Genomic DNA, 21774 nt, shown 5'->3' with positions numbered 1-21774 from the left:
AACAAAAGGAAAGAGTACCCACACAGCACTGCATACACATCAATCTCAGAGAGCCATTAGTGTCCAGCCCGAGGACCACACAACTCCCTGAAATGGTGTGTGTGTGTGTGTGTTTGTGCTGAGGGAGATGAAGGGCTATCAAATGGCAAACTGTCCTCGTTTAGCATTAGCATTTGAGTGTGTGTGCATGTGAATACAAATGTTTATGAGAATGTTAGAGGGAGAGCTGACATTCTGCTTTGGTTATTTGAGTTTGTTTTTTAATAGATGACTATTCAAAAGTTTGGGGTCAAGATTTTTTTTTTTAAGAAATTTATATTTTCTTTTAGCAATGATGCTTTAAACTGATCAACAGTTACTGTAAAGACTTATTTTTTCATGTGACACTGGAAATGGACACTTTCGTGACTGCTGAAAATGTAGCGTTGCCAACAAAGGAATAAATTACATTTTAAAATGTATATAAATTTTTTTAAAGTTATTTTATATTGTGATAATATTGATAAATATAACTGTTTTACGTTTTATCATCAAATAAATGCATCCTTGATAAGACTTGTTTTTTCCAAAAACAGTCAAAGTTTTTGAACAGCTTACACAGATGCTCAAACTGAGGCAGTTTGCTTGCCCAAGGAGAAGTTCATGTTGCATTCACAATTAAGTACTCAGATTTAATAATGTTTTGCTGTGCTTTAAAGGAGATGATTGATATTCTGCTGCTACAGGCATCAAAACAGTCATTTAGTTTAAAACAATCTACCGCCTCAAAATACGGACCAAAACATTGTGTTTTTAAGACAATGCATTTAGTTAACTTAAGAACATTATTAGATAAAAATGTCAAGACTAGGACTGCCACAGTATGAGATTTTTATTACATGATTGTTTTGGCAAAAAAAAATGTGTTTTGTGAATGCTGTTAGTCACATTCTTTTTTAACATGGTTTATTTTGTGTTTTCACACTCAAAAATATATATATATATAGTATAAAATATAGTATGTAGTCAAGACCCCTGCACATTATATAAGGCTATAACTTGATTCATCCCGACCCATCACTGGTTATCAATCAAATCAGAAATTCAGAAAATGGCCTGGCTGACATTTCACACAGTTCGTTGCGTGTGAGTATTGTTGAACAGACAGGGAGTTTATATATATATATATATATATATATATATACAGGTCAGAAGAATGTCATATGAATAAACTGGACAGGGTGATGAAGATTTTTGACATTCTAAATCAATTTCAGGACTTTGTCAGACTCACCACTGGAATCGAGGCATAGCTGGTTTCTGGAGGAAATGTGAAAACTGTCGCGGTGGTGACAGGACTGCTGGGTGGAGGGGTAACAATGAGTCCTGCTGTGCAAATGTGAACCTAAGAGAAGACAAATAAGAATGACAAGTTAAATCAGCCTTTCCTGAGCTATTCCCAACTCCTATACCATCTGGCAAATGGAAGCACGTTATGAGACAGTGAAATTCTGCTTAAGGGATGACACAGAAAGGCACTGAACCGAGAGAAATTTGGGCAGATAGCCATACACTTATGTGCACCCGATGACTTCTGTTTAAACAAACAAACTTTAATAGAACAAGACAACTTTAGAGCCACATGTCAACCTACATTTGTTCTTCATGCCTGAAATCAGTTCAGCGAAAGAAGAAGACTGACGGCCTTAAAACATCATGACCAATGAGAACCTGCCTCGGGAAACTTAGTCAAGTGTCAAAATAATACATCCCTAATCCCACCCAATACCTAAACTTAATTAGGAATTTATTGAGGGAAAAGTCTTAGTTAATAGTGAATATGTGTTTCCAATTCTAAAGGAGTACCACTGGTTGCTATTGCTATATCAGCAAAACCAATAATATACTTAATAATTGAATATAGCAGACTCTTAAAAGTGTGACATGAACTTGTTTTTCTCTCTGTCTGCTGTTTCTGGTCAGTGATCAATCACGTGGTATGTTTCCGTAACCAAATACCCATAAAACAAAGATGGCACCCTTCAGGGGGCATCCCTCCACCTTTGTAACTGCCAGAGTCTCTAGCTGTTTTAGTTTTCCTTTATGACTAACAAGAGGTCATACAGCAGGAATAAAAACTGGAGCTTTATGCCCAGCCTTTGTCAGAAAAGATTAACAGCACATGGATAGACCACCTAGAGCAGTCAGGAGTGTGGGTGGTGTATCTTGTGTGTGTTATATTAGTTCCTCAGATGTTGGGATCATAGGGCTTCATACTGAAACCACAGAAATAAACACACATTTTCAGGATAAACCAAACCTCTGAGAGACACTACAAACAAGCCAGAATCAAACAGATTTGTAGGTTCAAAGGGACGCGCTGCTGAAATGTTCTGTGCTGTGACATTCAATATCTGGATCAGGTCCTGAGCGACTGATGTGCTCTTTTTCGAGTGAAAACACTTCAGCTGTGCTACAGCAAATCAGACACAAGAGTCTTCAGACAGACATCTACAATAAAAAAAAAAGAACGAAAAACTCTGCACCTTCTAATAGTATCTAGAGAGGAGCTCAAAATAGTCGTCATCAGAAAATATGGACATAATTATACAGAAATGATAGCATCCGTAATTAACTTTTAAGTTTGATTCATTCAATTTCCTGTTTTCTCCTTTTATCTGTGCCTGAGGGAAATGCAACGCTTCTGCATATTGTATAAATGTCCTGGGGTAAGATTTGTCATTAATGATATGACTTTCAACGCTTTTCACCTCAGGTCCAGATCAGATTTAGATCTGTACTTCTCCTCACTTCATGACCTGAACCTCCCCAAGCCAAGAAGCACAAACAACAGGCTTCTGCAGCTTAGTCTGCTAAATTCATTACCGCCAATGAAATGAGCATGAAAGAAGCCCAAACCATTTACAATCTGAAAGAACTGACATAGCTCTCCATGCTAAATAACGCCATGTCATTTCACTGGAAGATTGAGTTATGATTAAAAATTCCAAGGTAAAAAAAAAACACCTGGATAAATAGTTCACAATAAGATCAATAACGTATTTAGAAAATAGGAACAATTTTTATATCATACCAACTTAAAGATACTTAAAGCATGATGTAATGATAACTGTGATACATAAAAATATCAAATCAACAAATTATGCATTTCTGCACTAACTTTATCAGAAAGTGTCTTCTCCATGAGCATGTTAACCTGGGAGTTAACAGTTAAGCTGAATGTTTTCTCTACAGAATTCTCTAAAAAAGTAAGTGCTGGAGGAGTGTGTTGTGTGTGTGTGTGTGTGTGTCATATCTCCTTGCCACAGGCCCACTCAGCTTCAGGGTACATCTCCTCTCAAGTCGCACCCTACAGGTTTGATTGCACAAGGTACTGAGTGAGTCAATGTGTGGGATACGAACAAACTGAAGGGCTCACAAACTCTCACAAATACGGTTATTCTTGTTGACACACCACTTCCTGCAGGTGATAATGACATCAGCGACTGCTGGATTGGATCAAATAAACCAACAGCTGGATGATAATCACAGCTGCGTACAGGCCTCCATTTCCACAATGCTTAAATCATGCACGTTTCCTTTGCCAAATACTTGTAGTAGTAACACATTGTAATTCAACCCCCAAAAGTCATATAAGATTAAAGGCTCAGTTCACACAAAAATCTCAATTCTGCCAGTATTTACTCACTTTAATGTGACTGACATTCTTCTGTGGTAAATAAAAAGAAGATATTGTGAAGAATGTTGGAAACCAAACAACAATTCCTAAGTTTATCTTTAATGATCCACAGAAGAAAGAAAGCCAGACAACATGAGAGTGAGTAAATAATCCAATAATCCAATCTCTTTGAGGTTGACAAATCTGAACATTAGGTATGTAGTACACTATCTGTATTATTTGTCATGCTCAATTCATAACTGAAACCATTTCTATTGCACCGCAATTCATGACGTTCAATCTTGCTGACCTTTTCAAATGTGTTCAAATGAACTTGACACATTTAATTTGATAACTTCATTCCTACATCTGCCACTGTCAGTCCTGGGATTTTGTCTCGACAAACTGTGGTGCATTTGTCAAGGGTGACATCTAAACTTTTACTAATATAAAGCTGCAGTTTTAAGATCTACAACAATAACAGGAACATATTTGCATTTTTTTTTCAAGACAGAAACTTGGCTGTGTACTGAAGTGAACACTGCTGCTGTCGTTTTCTGCCACTGATGACAACCGCAATGACCACTGAGTAAAACATTAAAACACACTCTAACGAAGTGAAAACTCCTGTTCAGTAATGAGAGTTGCATCCCTGCTGTGTTTCATAAAGCAGTTGGGACAAAATCAGGCAAAAAGCGAATGTAAAAGGCGCCTATGCTTCTTACTCTCTTTCATCATTAAACATCTACACATCCTCATCCTTCCAAATGGCTTCTTTCCCTCCACTTTCTTTCCCTCAAACCAGAAATATATGAGAAAGCAATAAGTCTGTGGTTCATACATTCTAAATGCGTCACAAAAGTCGTGTAAATCGATACATCACTCTCATAAGAGGGCATAACTGCTGCCACATAGGAGGGGGATCACTTTACAGGCTTAAATAGGCTTTTATGAGTTCTGGATAATTATTAGTGCTAAAATGCCTAGATGGGAATGTTAAAAAGAGCGCGAGAGAGAAAACATGGGCGTGCAAGAGGAACAAAAAGGGAGCAAGAATGAGAGAGAGAGAGATGCCTATATTCATACTAGATGAGAAAAACAACAGATCAGTTGTCATTGTGTTTTGCTCTTGTTTGGTTGCTTGACAACATTACAGGTGAAAAAAAAGATGTAAGTAGGATGCAGGTAAAAAATAATGAAACAATATGCTGCAGTATGAAAAAGTAAAGGGAAAACTGGGACGAAAAAAAAAAGAGTCCAATTATAGACTCATAAACAGACTGCAGATGATAAATATTCTGGTTACACGTGCAGGAAAAAGACTGGTTTCTTGTGCAAATATACTCACAAGGTGCGAATACAAAACACTGTGCTGGTTACATATTAACACATGATGACGAATTCTGTTGCTTGAGAAACTGTCTCTCGTTCTTAAAGCGTTAACACATGTTCGCTAAAGCCAACACACATGCTTCCTCATTCCATCTGCACCAAGTATTCACTCAATCGGGGTCAGCTTTCACAACACCCCATCTCAACCACTCCTTTATCACCATGAAAATGGATCCAAGAGCATACAGACAGACCGAAACCAAGAAGACAGAGGTATAATGTGTCTTCTGTTGTGTGTTCAGTGTTTTGTCCCACAGTAGAGGACTCCAGAGACGTTCTTGGGCAGGTGATGATATTATGGGACAAACATCAGGGAGAAACATTTTCCAGTTAGCAGCGTGCTTCTTATACTAGCAGTTCTTTTGTGTTTGTGTCACAAGTTCACTGACGCAGGTAGTGACTATTCTCTCCGGCTAATCCGTGATCAGCAGAGTTTACACGTCACGTTTTGGTAACGGTATGGTTCACTTGGAACCTCAGCCGAGTTGGTACCAAAAAAAAAATCCCAGGTACCAAGTACCAGTGAAAAAACCCCCAAAAGTGAACTGTACCGAACCGCACCATACCATGCAGTTAAAAAGCATCATAAGAGCCCCCCTCCACAGCAGAACATCCACATGAAACACCTGTCTACGATCTCCTTAGAGACCGCATTGCTCAGCAACCAGTGGAACAGCTGTGAGTGACTGTCATTCCAGGGTTGTGAGCGAGTGCTGGGGGAGTGTCTGATGTGGTGGAGCACTGTCACGCATCAGTGGTCTCAAACGCTTGGACAGCATGTTGGACTGTGTGGAATGAGAGAGAGTAACTGCTGACAGAACGGGAGAGAACAGTAAGCTGGTGTGGACAAGCATCAGAGCTCTGGAGTGTGGGCAATACGACTGAGAAGATGCTCGCTTTTCTTTCCCTTCAAGATATCGTTTGTAGCTGTTTGACAAATTCCACCATTTGTCATTTTAACTACTGTTGCACATCCCCTCATTCCTGCCATTTCACTATCACACAACAAATATTTTCAGCTGAAGTGATCTTACAAAAAGGGCAGATATCACCACCTTTGAAAAGCACAACAAATTTCTGTGACTCAAAGTGTTGAATCTTTTAGTTTCATCAATCAGTATAAAGTCTCTCTCTGACAAATTAATTTGAATAAGTCAAGATCGAGTGCCACAGTCACACTACAGTAAGGTGGGGCAAGACACTGAATGTTTCTGGTTTAGTTCTCACAATAAACATTTGCTGAAATTATGGTTTCTCTGCATAAGGGAACAAAGAAAAAAAAACGAATAAAAATCACCCTTTTAAACCATGTGAGTTTTATTTTAAAGAAAAAGAGACTTTTATTCTGAAAGGACACATTAAATTGAGTTGAAAGTTGTAGTATCCATCTTAAATACTGTTATTTTAAACTTTCTATTCAAAGAATTTTTATTTTGGTTTCTACAAAAAACACTATACAGAAAAGCTGCCAAAGACAATGCTGAATATTGCCAAATGAATATTGCCAATTGCCAAATTCCAAAGACATGAAAAACTCATACTGACCACAAACTTATTACAGTAGTGTATACAACAACATTTATAGAATACTGAGAGTAAGAGATGGAGAACTTGGACTGAGAAAACCTATAGAATATTATCAAATTGGGTAAAAATATTTAAAAAAAAAAAAAATAATGATTTCAGCTACATTGGCCAGCCCAACAGAAAGTTATTCTTTTCCTTAAATAAATCATTCCAGCTATACCACAACCAAGCATAATATCAACAATGGCACCTAAAAAAGAATGGGTAAATGGGTCAATTTGAACAGCATACATTAGCCTAACAAGACTAACTTCAAGTATATGAGAAAGCCTTGTTTAGATGTTCATATCACATATGCTTTTAGACTAGACTTCAAGTTGTCTCTAAGGCAAATTAAGACATTAGTGGGAGTCAGATTTGAGCAAGACTTTCTTCTTTCTTCAGTCTATCTTTAAATACATCAGTGCAGATTCTGCTGTACTGGGAGTGTGTGTGTGTGTGTGTGTGTGTGTGTGTGTGTGTGTGTGTGAGAGAGAGAGAGTGTAAGTGAACTTATCAGGCTGTGTAACCATGGACACAGCTGAGAAGCTCATCCTCAGTGAGAAATGATGTCCTTACCACCACTCAGTATGAGTACTAATCTATATATAACATGCAGAGAGAAAAAGTGGATGAGGAACAGAACATTTAGAGGTCAGTGACCATCATGCTGAAATAATCATCATCTTTCTCTCCTTTCTTCCATAACATCCATAACCCGTTTCACCATCACCAGATCTCTCCATCCATCACAAGGCTATACGGTGCTCTGACATGCTGCATGAGAGTCAATAAATTGATCATCTCTCACCTGTGAAGGTGCGCTGGAGGACAGGCCTCCGCTGAGCTCTCCGATTCGGGCCGCAGCTGTAGGGTTGGAGGAGCTGATCAGAACCGGGCCACTGATCTCCATGGAGTGTCTCTGGGGTGGAGGGGCCAGGCAGGGCTTATGGGACATAGTCAGAGAGGTGAAGGAGTGACGCTTCTTACTGTTCTTCTTCTCCCCAGTGGCTTTCTGGGAGCCGTTGACCTGGGGGCCCGAGGAAGAAGAAGATGGCCCTTCACTGGGGTCTCCTCCACCTTCAGATGGCTTGTCGAGTTCTATAAGTTGTCGTGCTGCACTGTTAAACTGAAAGTAGAAGAGAGTGTGAACAGAAATAATACTTCACACCACATATTTAATTATTGTATCAAATTTTTGACTTTTGGAAATGTTGTGAACCAGATTCAAACCCACAAAGTCCATATTAGCACTATATGCATGTGAATTAATTGCTAGGCCACATTTCACACACTTTCTTAAAATGTAATCTAACATGGAGTGATGTACTTGTAGAGAACGAAAGAAGCAGGAGTCCACAGAGAAGGTAATCAATCTGTAATCAACAAACTGAAAAGAGAAAAGAGACATACTGTACATAATAGTGATTTAGTTGACTTAATGGAGAGTATTGGATCTACATAATCTAAATGTGGCTACATTCACCATCTACAAAAGGAAAAAAAGTTACAGAAGAGTTCAAAGACTCAGTGGGGCGGTGGGTGTGATGGGACTGCAGGCCATGTCTGATTTCATGTGAAACTGAAATCAAAGGCAGATGAACAGGGAGTCTCCAGCTAATGACAGAGCAACACCCATTACCTGGAGCAACTGCCTCACTTTCTACACAAATGAGCCGATAACATGAAGAACCCTACACAGGCTTCACCTAAACATTCACTGATCTAGGTCACGAATCACGATGAAGACCGATTTAATGCTGCTATAGATACTGAATACAGTTGTAGAGTGCTTAGGTGCGGTCTTTGAATGGATTCATTTATTCATACGCAATATGATTTGTGAAAATGTTAATAAATTGAACAATATGGGAAGTACATCGGCAAGAAATTAGACATTATGTTTAAAAAAGCAGATGTGCGATCAGCACCAGTGAAATGCTTGGTTTCTTATGAAGAATCAGGTGTCCTCAAACTTTTGACTAGTAGAGGAAACCATACTAGACCTGAAGCTACAGCAAATCCTAGAATCAAAACAAGCGGTAATGTCATATGATTCACCTAACATGAACAACGGTAATAAAATGCAATAAAATTTCAAGATCAGCTCATCATGTGTATGTAAGTGTTTCCCTTGCCAACTCAGGCAGACACTAAATAGTGCATAGATGACTGCCACAAAGAGAGACACGTGCTTGATTCCATTTCCACTCTTTGAAAACATATAAATTAATGGTGGCAGAAAGTGGCATGGGATGAGAACAACCTTTTCTCCCCCATTACTCTCTTCCAAGCACCTGCGTGAATGTCACTTTTGATGTCACCGGTATCAGAGATTACTTTCTCAAAAGCATTCACTTGGGGAAAAAGTCTGGTTTAGAGAAAATTGCCAGGGCTTTTGTGTAAGCTCAAAGCCTCCGCCCCTCTCCTCCCTTCTCCTTTCACTCTGCGTCAGAGAGATGCTATTCAACAGAAGCTATTTTTGAATGTCTTTTGATGGTTATTTTTTCTCACTGGTTAGACACGTGGCTGGTAGAGAGCTCACACTGGCTCTGCCAGGGTTCATTAAGGTGTTTGTCTATGTTTATGAGTGGATGGACATAAGGTGTTGTGTGATGTAAGCTGCTGCAACATGAAGTTAGCCATGATCATTGTGTCTATGCTTGTTTGAGGGTGACCTAACACACACGGTTTCACCCAATGTCATGTTAATCTTGAGTATCTATAAAGTAGTATTGCATCCTTCATATATCCAAAAAGTATTTCGTTTTATCATATATATAAAAGAGTTACAGCTTTATGATTCTCCCCAAAAACATTGGAGATGCTCCTGGAGGCGCACTATGGGCGGAGCTAAAGAGTGAAGAGCAGCTGCCCGATTGCCAACAAAACACAGACATTTGATGCAGTTTCATTTACTGTCTGCAGTTCCCAATCATGACAGGGATCTTTTATAGCTGGGACCACTCAATCTTTCCGTACGAAAGGATGTGCTAATCCAGCGTTGAACTGGGCCTTGTTTATAAACACACTTGCAACACGTTTTTGCTGCCCCGGAAAAAAAAACTGCACCCACTGTTTATTTAACCCTGGGTTTGTCGGGAAGCTGAACAACACTATCTTTCCCTTACAACCAAAAACACACTTCTTTGGTGACATTCTTCCCCAAGCAAGTCACATGCAGCACTGCCGAACGAAGCGCATTGATGGGCGTTGATGGTCCGGAAGAAGTGCCCATATTAGGAGTTCCACCCTTCATTATGTAAGGAAGAGCCACGAAACTTGTAAGAAACCCAGAAGTGTGTATTTGACACAAAAATACCCTGCTGTATGTACAAATCATTTTCTGATACTTTGGCAATGCTTAACATGAGAATCCAATTTTTTTCTTCACAAAAAAGTCAGAATTGCAATTGCATTTTATCTTGCAATTCTGACTTTATAACTCGCAATTGTAAGATTATACAACACAATTCTGAGAAGAAAAGTCTGAATTGTAAGATAAAAAGTCACAATAACCTTTTTATTCAGTGACGGAAAAGGGCTTCCTTATAATACAGCTCAAACAATCAGCAACAAAGGATCTCGTGTTTCAACAAGAGCAGAAACACAGAAATTGTGTGGGGTGAAAGACTGGCCAACAGAACAGGACATGACAACAACAAAAATGGAAACAAAGGATACTTTTAAGAATAAACTCTTAAAAGAGTGGAGAATACAAATCTGAAGAATAATGAAGAGTACAAATCTAAATATAAAACATTAAATGTGAAAACATCAGGGAAAAATGATAGTTTTAAATGCACTGATATGACTCACCTCTACATAAGATATGGGGAAGATGCCAATCTTATCTCCCAGCATGCCTTCTGCCCAGTTCTCATCCACACGACGAATCACAGTAAGAATATCATCCTGAGGGCAGACAGAAAAAAATTGGTTCCTTGTTATTCAGCAAGAAGCCCTCACAGCAAGTTGTTAAAAAGTTAAAATATGTGTGACTCAAAGGCATCAATGAAAGCCAGGCATTCGTTTTTTGTTTTTATAAAAATCTATCCAAAAAACAAATGGCTCGAAGGGATCAACACTTATGTTGCAAGCACCAGAAAATGTTTTTACTTCTCCAACATTAAAGCAGTGCTGTTAGCTCACCCCAAAAGTATTCACCTTCACCTCTTTCCAAACCTGTATTATGCTCATTTTTTGTGGAACATACAAAAAAGAAACCTTGCTTTATTTTCCATGCAAAGCAAGAATAGTGCCCATGGTTGATTTTAAAAAAAGCTGCAAAAAATTTTACTTTATGACACCCAATGCATTGAAGGGTTAGTTCACCCAAATAGCAAAATTATGTCATTAATAACTCACCCTCATGTTGTTTCAAACCCGTAAGACCTCCGTTTATCTTCGAAACACGGTTTAAGATATTTTAGATTTAGTCAGAGAGCTCTCAGTCCCTCCATTGAAGCTGTGTGTACGGTATACTGTCCATGTCCAGAAAGGTAATAAAAACATCATCAAAGTAGTCCATATGACATCAGAGGGTCAGTTAGAATTATTTAAAGCATTGAAAATACATTTTGGTCCAAAATAACAAAAACTATGACTTTATTCAGCATTGTCTTCTCTTCAGTGTCTGTTGTGAGAGAGTTCAAAACAAAGCAGTTTGTGATAACCGGTTTGCGAATGAATCATTCGATGTAACCGAATCTTTTTGAACCAGTTCACCAAATCTAACTGAATCGTTTTAAACTGTTCGTGTCTCCAATACGAAGCTGTTAACTTTTTTAATGTGGCTGACACTCCCTCTGAGTTAAAAAAAAACCAATATCTGGGAGTAATTCATTTACTCAAACAGTACACTGACTGAACTGCTGTGAAAAGAGAACTGAAGATGAACACCGAGCCTAGCCAGATAATGACTCGTTCAAGAGTCAAGAACCGTTTCTGTCAGATGCGTCCGATTTGAGAACCGAGGAGCTGATGATACTGAGCATGTGTGATTCAGCGTGAAGCAGACTGACACAGAGTGTCTGAACCGAACTGATTCTTTTGGTGATTGATTTTGAACTGATTCTGTGCTAGTGTTATGAGCGCTAGAGCTTAGATCAAGCCGGACCCTACCCGAGCACATTGTGTCTGAGCCCGGCCCGGGCCGACAAGTTCACTGTAATTATGAGCAGGAGCCTGATTTAAACCCAACCATGTTTAATATGTGGGCCGTTATAACCAAGTATCGGTGACAGATTTATTTATTTTTACCGCAGGTGCTGCTGTGCTAGATCATTTAGGCTACGGGGGAGCTACCAACACATATGATGTCACTCCCCACGACTAGTTTAAAATGTTTCCATACCTCCGATTTTCCTCCAAACTTGCTCAAAGTTAATTCTCCTGTTTTAATTTTTTTCTTTGTTTCTTCAAGCTCCATGTTGCACTTAAGCTACTGAATAGTACAGCACGCACAGCAGGTGTGATGCGTCACGCATGCGAGACTGCGAGTGGATGAGACGCTGCGCATGACACGTGACGTGCTTTATAAAGGGCCTGACCCAACACGACCCTGCCCGAGGATGGTGGCGGGAAATATGCCTCGGGCTCGGGCAGTGAATCTTAGCTTTAATGAGCGCGGGTAAACCGAAGGCTTGAATCAAGGGCAATCATCGCCAATGATGCCATTACGTTGAGCACAAAAGAACCGTTTTCTTCAACCGTCTTATTGAATCGAACTGTCCGAAAGAACTACTAGTGATTTGAAAACCGATGCAACCGGTTCTCGACTCGTGAACGAGTCAGTCTATTGTTCGTTATCTGGCTAGGCTCGGTGTTCATCTTCAGATCTCTCTTCACAGAGGTTCAGTCAGTGTACTGTAAATGAATTATTCCGGGATATTGGTTTGTTTTAACTCAGAGGGAGTGTCAGCCACATTAAAACAGCTTAAGTCATTTGTGGATTAATGCGTATTGGAGACGCAAACCGTTTAAAATGATTCAGTTCGATTTGGTGAACTGGTTCAAAAAGATCCGGTCACTTCGAATGATTTGTTCGCGAACTGGATATCACAAACTGCTTTATTTTGAACTCTCTCAAAACAGACATGGAAGAGAAGACAATGCTGAATAAAGTCGTAGTTTATGGAATAAAGTACAAATAAACTACGAATAAAGAACGTATTTTCGATGCTTCAATAATTCTAACTGACCCTCTGATGTCACATGGACTACTTTGATGATGTTTTTCTTACCTTTCTGGACATAGACAGTAGACCGTACACACAGCTTCAATGGAGGGACTGAGAGCTCTCGGACTAAATGTAAAATATTTTAAACTGTGTTCCAAAGATAAACGGAGGTCTTACGGGTTTGGAACAACATGAGGGTAAGTTATTAATGACATAATTTTGGTATTTGGGGGAACTATCCCTTTACCTAATGATAAAGTACTACCATTTGATTTTGTACTTGTGGATATGTGTGAATGAGAGAGTAAAGATAAAGGTTAAGATCTATATACTGAGTATATGTGCAGCACCTTTGAAAATGGCAAGCAGTCCTTGTCAGCCTCCTTGTCTTTCAGCTCAAAGTCATACAGGGCCTTACATTGAGGGGGCGGCTGTGGGAGAGGTTTTATGACCTGGACAAAGTTGGTGGGGAAGAATCCATGGACTCCGCCCATCTCTCCATGGTACCAGTTTTCATCGACCTGTCGGCGCAGGATGATGATGTCACCCTTGCTAAACTTGAGATCTCCAGGTTCTTTGCCATCATAGTTGTATAAGGCCTTTGCACAGGGTAGCTGAGGAACACCCTGTAATAAAGAGAAAGAGAGGTGGAGGGTTACTAAAAGTTGGGAGTTCAGGGTTTTCAAAGTAACTTGGATTCATGGATAATGCAAGTTCAGCACTCGAATGCACATTCATTTTTCAAACTCACAGGACAGGTGAAGGGTGACCGTGATAACCTCAGCCAGCTTTTATAGAGTGTGACCATGTGTGGAATGGAGGAGGGTGTTAAGTGTAAAGTAAAGGCAGAGATTCTATAATAAACCCTTTTGCTGCAAGGTTTTTTAAAACCTATACACTGCTACATTTGGAGCCTATCCCATACTATCCATAACATGGACATCTGCAGTATGAAAAGAAACAAACAACCACATATATACAACTCTTTGCTCAGCTATACAGTAGAGAAAACATAACATCACATAAGCTCAATGCTAGCTTTTTTGCTGCATATAAGCAAAGAGTCTGTCTGGCTTGTCTTTCAGCCTGACCTTGTAGCATGTCTCTCTGTCTGACCTTGCCGGACTGCTTTTTCTGTTTGTCTTGCACAGTCTGTGTTGCTTAACTTACTGACTGCCTCCTTGTCTGACAATCCCAAAAAGCCCTGGGATATGCCAATAGTTTCACAACGTTTTTGGGCAAGCCCATTTATCAGTGTGTGTGGAGTTTTATGGTGCAGAACCAGTCGTCTGGAACTGGTGAAAGCTCCTTTCAGGCCTGACAACAATCCACAGCCAGAGAGAGGTAGGAGGCAGCAGACACAGTCCTGCTCAACTGAATGAGCCCTTTTCAGGCAAAGGGTTCAAGAGCCTTCTGTACAAAAGACCCCCCACCACCACCCAGCATAAAGCCCCATGGGCTTCCTCCACTGTAGCATCCATCTCCTGTGCAGTGAGGAAAAGGATAATCACAACGCCAATGACAAAGAGAATCAGAATATTCTTATGAAAGATTGTAATATGCTGGAAAAGAAGAAAAGAAAGAAGAGAGGTGGACAGTGGTGTGGGCTCATAGGTCGTTAGGTAAGAAGAAAAAGAAGGTGGAAGAATAGAAGGAAGGTAGTTAGGTAGGTAAGTTGGTAGGAAGTAAGGAGGGTGACTAGGGAGGTAAACAGGAAGGAAGCAAAATCAGATTGGTTGAATTCTACAGGGTTTCCATGTTTGTTGCCTTCTACAATGTTCCGCCTGGAAACAAGGATGTTGTGCCACTAACCCTCTTTCATGAGCGACGTTCTGTGGGCATGACGTCTGAGGCTGAGACTAGAAAGAAAGGGAGGTAGGTAAATAGAAATTTAAGAAATCAGTAAGGGCTTTATTACCAAATGGATTTACACACACAAGGAATTTTTCTTGGTGACAGGTCAAAGAAAGAAAAAGTACAGACATCCAGAAAAATTATAGACAAAGAAAAAATATAGACAAATAAAAATTACAGACATAAGAAAAAGTACAGAAGGAAGTAAAACAGGCAGGAAAGCAGGCAGAAACAAAGGCAGACAGGAAGAAAGGATGAATGAAAGAAAAAGAACATGTGAAAACAAAGAGAAAGAGAGAGTGAGAGAGAGACTGATGTGGTGCTGTTCAGCCCAGAGAAGAATCAGACAGTGACTAAGCAGCACTCACCGCAGAGAGGACAGACGACCAGCCAGACACCGAGAAAACTAACTAGAGGGCAAACTGACCTTTCAGAAACCACATCCTTTTCTCAAACTTAAAAACAAACCAAACAGGAAATAAAGATGAACTTAAGAAATGTTATTTGCTCACAATTCTATGTAATTTGGGCCGACAGATTTATTTGATGTAATGTAATGCTCCATTCGTCTGTGCACCTCTGTGCTGTTTTTGTCCCCCCTTCTTTGGGCCTCTCTCAAAGGCAGATGTCAGCAGATCTGCAGATTTACCCACTTTGCTCAGCTTAGACCATGAAACAGACAGAAAGAGTAAGAAGAGGAAAAACACGAAAGAGCCGTGGATCAGATGGAAGGATAAGGGAAAAAAAGGAGGAGATCAAGAAGTTAAAGGAGAAAGAAAGAAAGAAAGAAAGAAAGAAAGAAAGAAAGAAAGAAAGAAAGAAAAAGAAAGAAAGAAAGAAAGAAAGAAAGAAAGAAAGAAAGAAAGAAAGAAAGAAAGAAAGAAAGAAAGAAAGAAAGAAAGAAAGAAAGAAAGAAAAAGAGTTTGATCAAATGAATGTTAGGAAGGCCTGTGTGTGTGTGTGTGTGTGTTTGTGTGTGTGTGTGTGTGTGTGTGTGTGTGTGTGTGTGTGAGAGAGAGAGAGAGAGAGAGAGAGTCTCTCTTATGGTCTTAGCCTTGCTTGTGGAAATGAAGGCCGCTAAAGATCGCTTGAACTGGACGGACATGAAAGAACCGCATTCAGGCTTTTATCCAGTCCAAACAGAGCACTGAAGGTGTGTGTGTATGTGTGTGTGTGTGTGTGCTTGCCTGTTTGGTAAGATTACATGCACCTCACTGGTTCTATTATAAAAAAAGAGAGGCCACTCGTTGCCTTTGAGGCTTTCCGATATCAAGACTCATACAGGTCCAAAAACTCTTTCATGGGACAGGAGGGATAAACACCAGCCTGTCTCCCTGAAGATGTGAAGAACAAGATGATGACATGGATGAACCTGGATCAGAACTACACAATATTAGACACTAACGTAAGACAGCTCGAAGCATACATTGGGCAGAAATTACTCACTGCTGTGCAACTTCTCTTACTGGAGGGAAAAAAGCAACACCTTTATGTTGTTAAACACTCCCCAGTGCTGAAGCAAATGAGATTATAATGTAAACAAGATACCTAAAAATACCTAGTAACGAGAGAGTCTACACTGCTGGCATGCTGATGCAACTAATTTGCCATTTTGTAGATTCTTTCCAGGGCTTTACAGTACAGTACAATTCAGGGGAAAAAAGATTCACTCATTACTGCAATTGTTTCTCAAATCTGTTGTAATTTTGCATTATAGTAAAGACCTGTTCACACTTACAGAAATGATATGGACAGTTAACCCAAAAATGAAAATTCTGTCATTTACTCACCCTCATGTTGTTCCAAACCTGCATGAGTTTCTTTCTTCTGCGGAACAAGAATATATTTGAATATATGTTGGAAATCAAAAAAGTTGCTGTTAGCTATTGATTTTTTCATATGGAAAAAAAAATTATGTCAATAAGTCAATGGCTACCAGCAAATGTTTTTCTTCAAATTTTATTATTTTGTGTTCAACAGAAGAAAGAAATGCAAACAGGTTTAGTACAACATTGTGAACTATCCCTTAAAGTTTAGTGACCAAAATTAATCTTTTATTCTTTTTATTCAGCCAAAAACTGAGAAAAAAAAAAGTTTAATTTAATAAATTTGAGTAACTGAACTAAACAGTATTTAGGCAATGAGATGCGTTGAATTGAATCTTGAATCAAAACTCATTTAAATAATTAAATGCGAAAAATAATTCCCACCTCTTTTTATCACACTTAATGTCTTGCTCAAGGGCACAATGGTAAAAATAAAAACTGAAGAACAAAAAACTAAATAAACGGGATAGATTCCATCACAGTTTTTATGAAGGCGATGTTTGACGTTTCTTAGCGGAGTGGAACCTTCCTATAATTTGTCAATCCGTGACAGCTAGATGTGCCTAATACACCACTAATGAGAAATGTGTAATCCAATACTAATGAGCTCTGCCAGCCACACACCATCAATCACTATTAAGACACTAATATCCACAAACATCTCCAACCATCTCTAAATCACTGTTTCAAGGCAATCTAATGTGGTATCATACAGTCTTTTAGTTCACTCAATGAAGACTCTTTCTAGTGTTCCAGTGCTTCCCTGATGGTTTTTAAAAGAGCTTTTATAGGAGTTGGGTGGGTCAGACGCCCATCTAGAATAATTCAACTTAAGAAATCCCTCAACACACTTAGAGATGACAGGAAAAGGAGGACAACTCCCAAGAGGCACAAGCAATCAAGTCCATCAAAGAGCAGTGCTTACCTCGTAACCCTGAGACCCTCAGATTCACCAAATGAAGATGACGTAGATTTATTGACAGGAGTGTGTGTGTGTGGCAGCCATGTTGTTTTCATTACGTCTAAATTAACTGAAATGGGCAGCTAATGGCTCCGTTTATTACCACTGGGAAATGACCTGACCCCGTCCCTCATCTGTGTCCTCTGCTAAAAATGGACTCCCACCTACAGCTGCTGCTGAAGCCTCATATGTCTCAACTTGAGAGTAACGGGCCTCCCTGCTGAAGCTTTAGTGGATAATTACTTTGTAAAGCATGATAGATCAGGTTTGGAGGATGCTGAGTGTGTGTTTATGACCAGGGAAAGGAGGGAATTGATGTAGTCGATGCAGGGCTGAGGTCTGAATAACAAAACATCAGGTTTGGCCAGGCAGTGGGAACAGATATTTGTCTACTGCAATGATTTGAGCAAAAGCTCATCAGACTGCAGCAAGACCTTGATGAGGAACAGAAAGAACAGTGTTTATGTTAGATCAGAAAGAGCAAGAGGGAGGGAAGAACAGTTAGAGAGCTAATCAGGTTATATACATGTACTTCCTATCCTGTCTTTCTACATTCAACCCTTGACCTTTATATCCAGCAAATGAGCAGTGTGTTCCCACAGTCAAAAGTGAAATGAAGTTTAGGTTTCCATGGCAACATCTGCAGAAGATCCACAGTTCCTTCTGTCACCCTCACAGTAGAACACAGCAATGAGAGGTTTTTTCAGGAACCATGAACCATCCTTGCATGTGATATTAAGTTACAGTATATAAATAGTCCATAAATGTCTGTATAATTAAAATATGTTGTTGGCCATGACACAAAGATCAAGAAAAAAAAAGCTTTCAATACCCATTAATCTAGATAATCATAAATGTTAAACTATTCAAGCAAACAACTTTTACATTTTTGAACTACTTGTTTAAAAAAAAAAAAAAGTAATACTAATACTTATATATATATGTGTGTGTGTGTGTGTGTGTGTGTGTGTGTGTGTGTGTGTGTGTGTATGTATGTATGTATGTATGTATGTATGTATGTATGTATGTATGTATGTATGTATGTATGTATGTATGTATGTATGTATGTATGTATATATATATATATATATATATATATATATATATATATATATATATATATATATATATATGTACATATATATATTAGGGCTGCACGATATTGGGAAAAAATGACATTGCGATATTTTATTTTTCTGCTATATATATTGCGATATTTTTTCTTACAAACAAAAATGGGGTGAGCACACTTACATTCTCATTTTAAATGATTTAAACATCGACACCATCGTGTCAATTGATTAATATGCGCGAGGGAGAGAGAGCAAGACAGCGCTCGTGTTGTTTGAAGACAGCTTGCTGCCTCGCTCTCTCTCTGTCTCTCTCTGTCTCTCTCGGTCTCTCTCGGTCTCTCTCTGTCTCTCTCTGTCTCTCTCTGTCTCTCTCAAACTGGTCATTCGATGTAGGCGAATTCTGTTAAATAAAATATCTCGCTTGGCATTGAACGTTGAGCTTTAGAATTTTACAGATATTATTTATACTCTAACAACAACATTACACACTAAATAAAGTTTAAAACATGGGATCACGAAGAACGGGACCTTTAAATTTGATAACTGATTCCTTTATATTTCTAAGTGCTACTCCTAGTCCTCCCCTTTCCTCTGCCTTTCAACAATTTAGACAGAAACCCACAACACGCAAATCCAATCTTGTCAACAACCTTGTCATTTTTATTTTATAAGATGCTGAAATAAAGGGTTGATCGCTTACATTTACTTTTAGTCTTATTTTATTAGCTCACATATAAATTGAACACACAGACATCACACTTTATCACGACACAGCTTGAATGCCTGAGAGATATTATCCCAAAACCAATAAACCACAGAACAGAAGAGAGAATCACAAAAAACAGGAGGCAAAGTGAAGCTCAGAAAACACATGTGGCTAGCTGTCTGGAGCCCAGATGTGCATCTGGACCACGATCACAGATGAACCCGAGCAGAATGGCTTTCTCCTGATCCCTCTTTCCCAGCCCTCTCCATTTGCCACCTTCCTTTGTTAGGGTCACTAGTCATACACTTGTGTCTATTTAAGCCATGTGAACATCCCACCAGACAGCCACCTCATTACAACTCGCACCTGTTCCACAGTCACCAACCTCCATAAAACCTCTGCATTTCACCTTGCTGTGGGGAACTGGACTACATTTTAGGGGCTCATGGGAACCAGTTCCATTACAGCTAGATTGAATGAATATGCCACAGTGCAAAGTCTCATGGGAGTCCTTTCATCAGATCAAAGCTGCCCAGCCTAAATGTGTGGACAAATGAACCATGAAGCAGGCATGTGTAAAGCTAAACATTGAAAACTGGAAGCAGAAGCCTAGTTAAGAGGAGAAGGAAAGTATTTTTCATTAAGTGAAATACTAAACATATGGGAGTACAGCAGAAATGTTGCTGAGGCAAGACTTTTCTGTAAGCTACAGATTAGTCATCAAAAAGAAACTGTTTAAACATGGAGGGGGTCTCGGCTTTATAGTGGAATTATGGGAAAGGAGCATGTGGTTTTCATGAATGATGTGCGTATGTGTAACTTCCTGGGAAAATAAAGCAAATTTGTGTTGCTATTTTGTATGCAGACAATTTTACTCTCACTGTGTGTGTGTGTGTGTGTGTGTGTGTGTGTGTGTGTGTGTGTGTGTGTGTGTGTGTGTGTGCGCATCAACTCTCAATCTCCAGCACTGGAGAAAAAAGGCCACACAGACAATGAATAATACATTTAATGTTCAGTTTTTTAGCCTTACCACATTTTTTTTTTTATTCATCGCCTCATATAACTGATTATACAGTCTTGTTCAAAATAATAGCAGTACAATGTGACTAACCAGAATAATCAAGGTTTTTAGTATATTTTTTATTGCTACGTGGCAAACAAGTTACCAGTAGGTTCAGTAGATTCTCAGAAAACAAACAAGACCCAGCATTCATGATATGCACGCTCTTAAGGCTGTGCAATTGGGCAATTAGTTGAAAGGGGTGTGTTCAAAAAAATAGCAGTGTCTACCTTTGACTGTACAAACTCAAAACTATTTTGTACAAACATTTTTTTTTTCTGGGATTTAGCAATCCTGTGAATCACTAAACTGACTGATATAAGTTGTACCTTGCAGAATGAACTTAATGCCATTACAAATTGGGTGAAACTTAATAAACTAGCTCTCAATATATCTAAAACTAAATGTATAGTCTTTGGTACTAAACGTATGCTTGGCAAGCCTTGCAACTTAAATCTAATTATTGATACATCTGTGGTAGAGCAGGTGAGTCAGACTAAACTCTTGGGTGTGAAGCTGGATAGTCAGCTCTCTTGGGCTGATCAGATTGACCACATTGTGTCTAAAATGGCCAAAGGTATTGCTTTTTCCCGGAGATGTTCAGTATATTGTCCACCATTAGTTATGAAAACAGTTGTCCAATCTTTAGTTCTGTCACATCTGGGGTACTGCCCAGTAATTTGGTCCAGTGCTGCACAGGGACATCTGAAAAAATTACAAATTGTTCAGAACAGAGCCGCAAGAGTAGCCCTTGGTTGCTCTTTTCGCTCCAGTGTGGATAAAATGCATACCTGTTTGGGCTGGCTAAAGGTGGAGGACAAACTTAATATAAGTCTTCTCTGTTATATGCACAATGCTCTATTTAAAAGCAATCCAAAATCTTTTGTAGATAAATTGGTTTTTAGTGGGAATTGTCACGCACATGTTACGCGTCAGGTGAGCTCAGGTGTGTTAGTGGTTCCATCCGCAAGGTCCAATTGTATGACAAGAACAGTTTTAGTTAGATCGTCATCTGCTTGGAATAAATTGGACTTAAGAACAAGGTATATATCCAACATATGTAATTTTAAGAAGACTCTAAAACAGATTATTATTAATAGCATTACACCAGTTAATTTGTGACTTATATAGGTACTGACATTATCAAATGTTGTATGTGTGTGAATGTGTATATGTGGATAAATGTATACATGTGGTTATGTTATATGTAAGTTATATGTATATTATATTTGTGTATTTTTAATTGTATATACGTTTCAGCACATTATGGGCCCCAGGAAGACTAGCAACCACATTGTGGAAGCTAATGGGGACCCAAATAAATAAACAAATAAATAAACAAATAAACTAATATTTAGTTGTATGACCACAGTTTTTTAAAACTGCTTGACATCTGTGTGGCATGGAGTCAACCAACTTGTGGCACCTCTCAGCTGTTATTCCACTCCATGATTCTTTAACAACATTCCACAATTCATTCACATTTCTTGGTTTTG

The 21774-nt window shown here is 39.0% G+C and overlaps 1 protein-coding gene across 2 annotated transcripts in view; it reads right to left on the bottom strand.

The window, feature by feature from the left end:
- Nucleotides 1-21774, bottom strand: part of LOC113063156 (E3 ubiquitin-protein ligase SH3RF1) — a 51465-nt gene that overhangs the window by 5882 nt on the left and 23809 nt on the right. For both annotated transcript variants that reach the window (XM_026233369.1, XM_026233371.1), the window contains exons 3-6: nt 13149-13424; nt 10436-10531; nt 7428-7745; nt 1274-1384 (exon numbers count right to left, since the gene is read on the bottom strand). In XM_026233369.1, the coding sequence (XP_026089154.1) occupies nt 1274-1384; nt 7428-7745; nt 10436-10531; nt 13149-13424 (801 nt within the window). The remainder of the gene's footprint in view (nt 1-1273; nt 1385-7427; nt 7746-10435; nt 10532-13148; nt 13425-21774) is intronic.

The sequence above is a fragment of the Carassius auratus genome, chromosome 45, assembly GCF_003368295.1.
Source record: "Carassius auratus strain Wakin chromosome 45, ASM336829v1, whole genome shotgun sequence".
NCBI classification, from domain to species: Eukaryota; Metazoa; Chordata; class Actinopteri; order Cypriniformes; family Cyprinidae; genus Carassius; species Carassius auratus.
The sequence above is the reverse complement of the archived record's forward strand: the minus strand, read 5'-3'. Positions and strand labels throughout refer to the sequence as shown.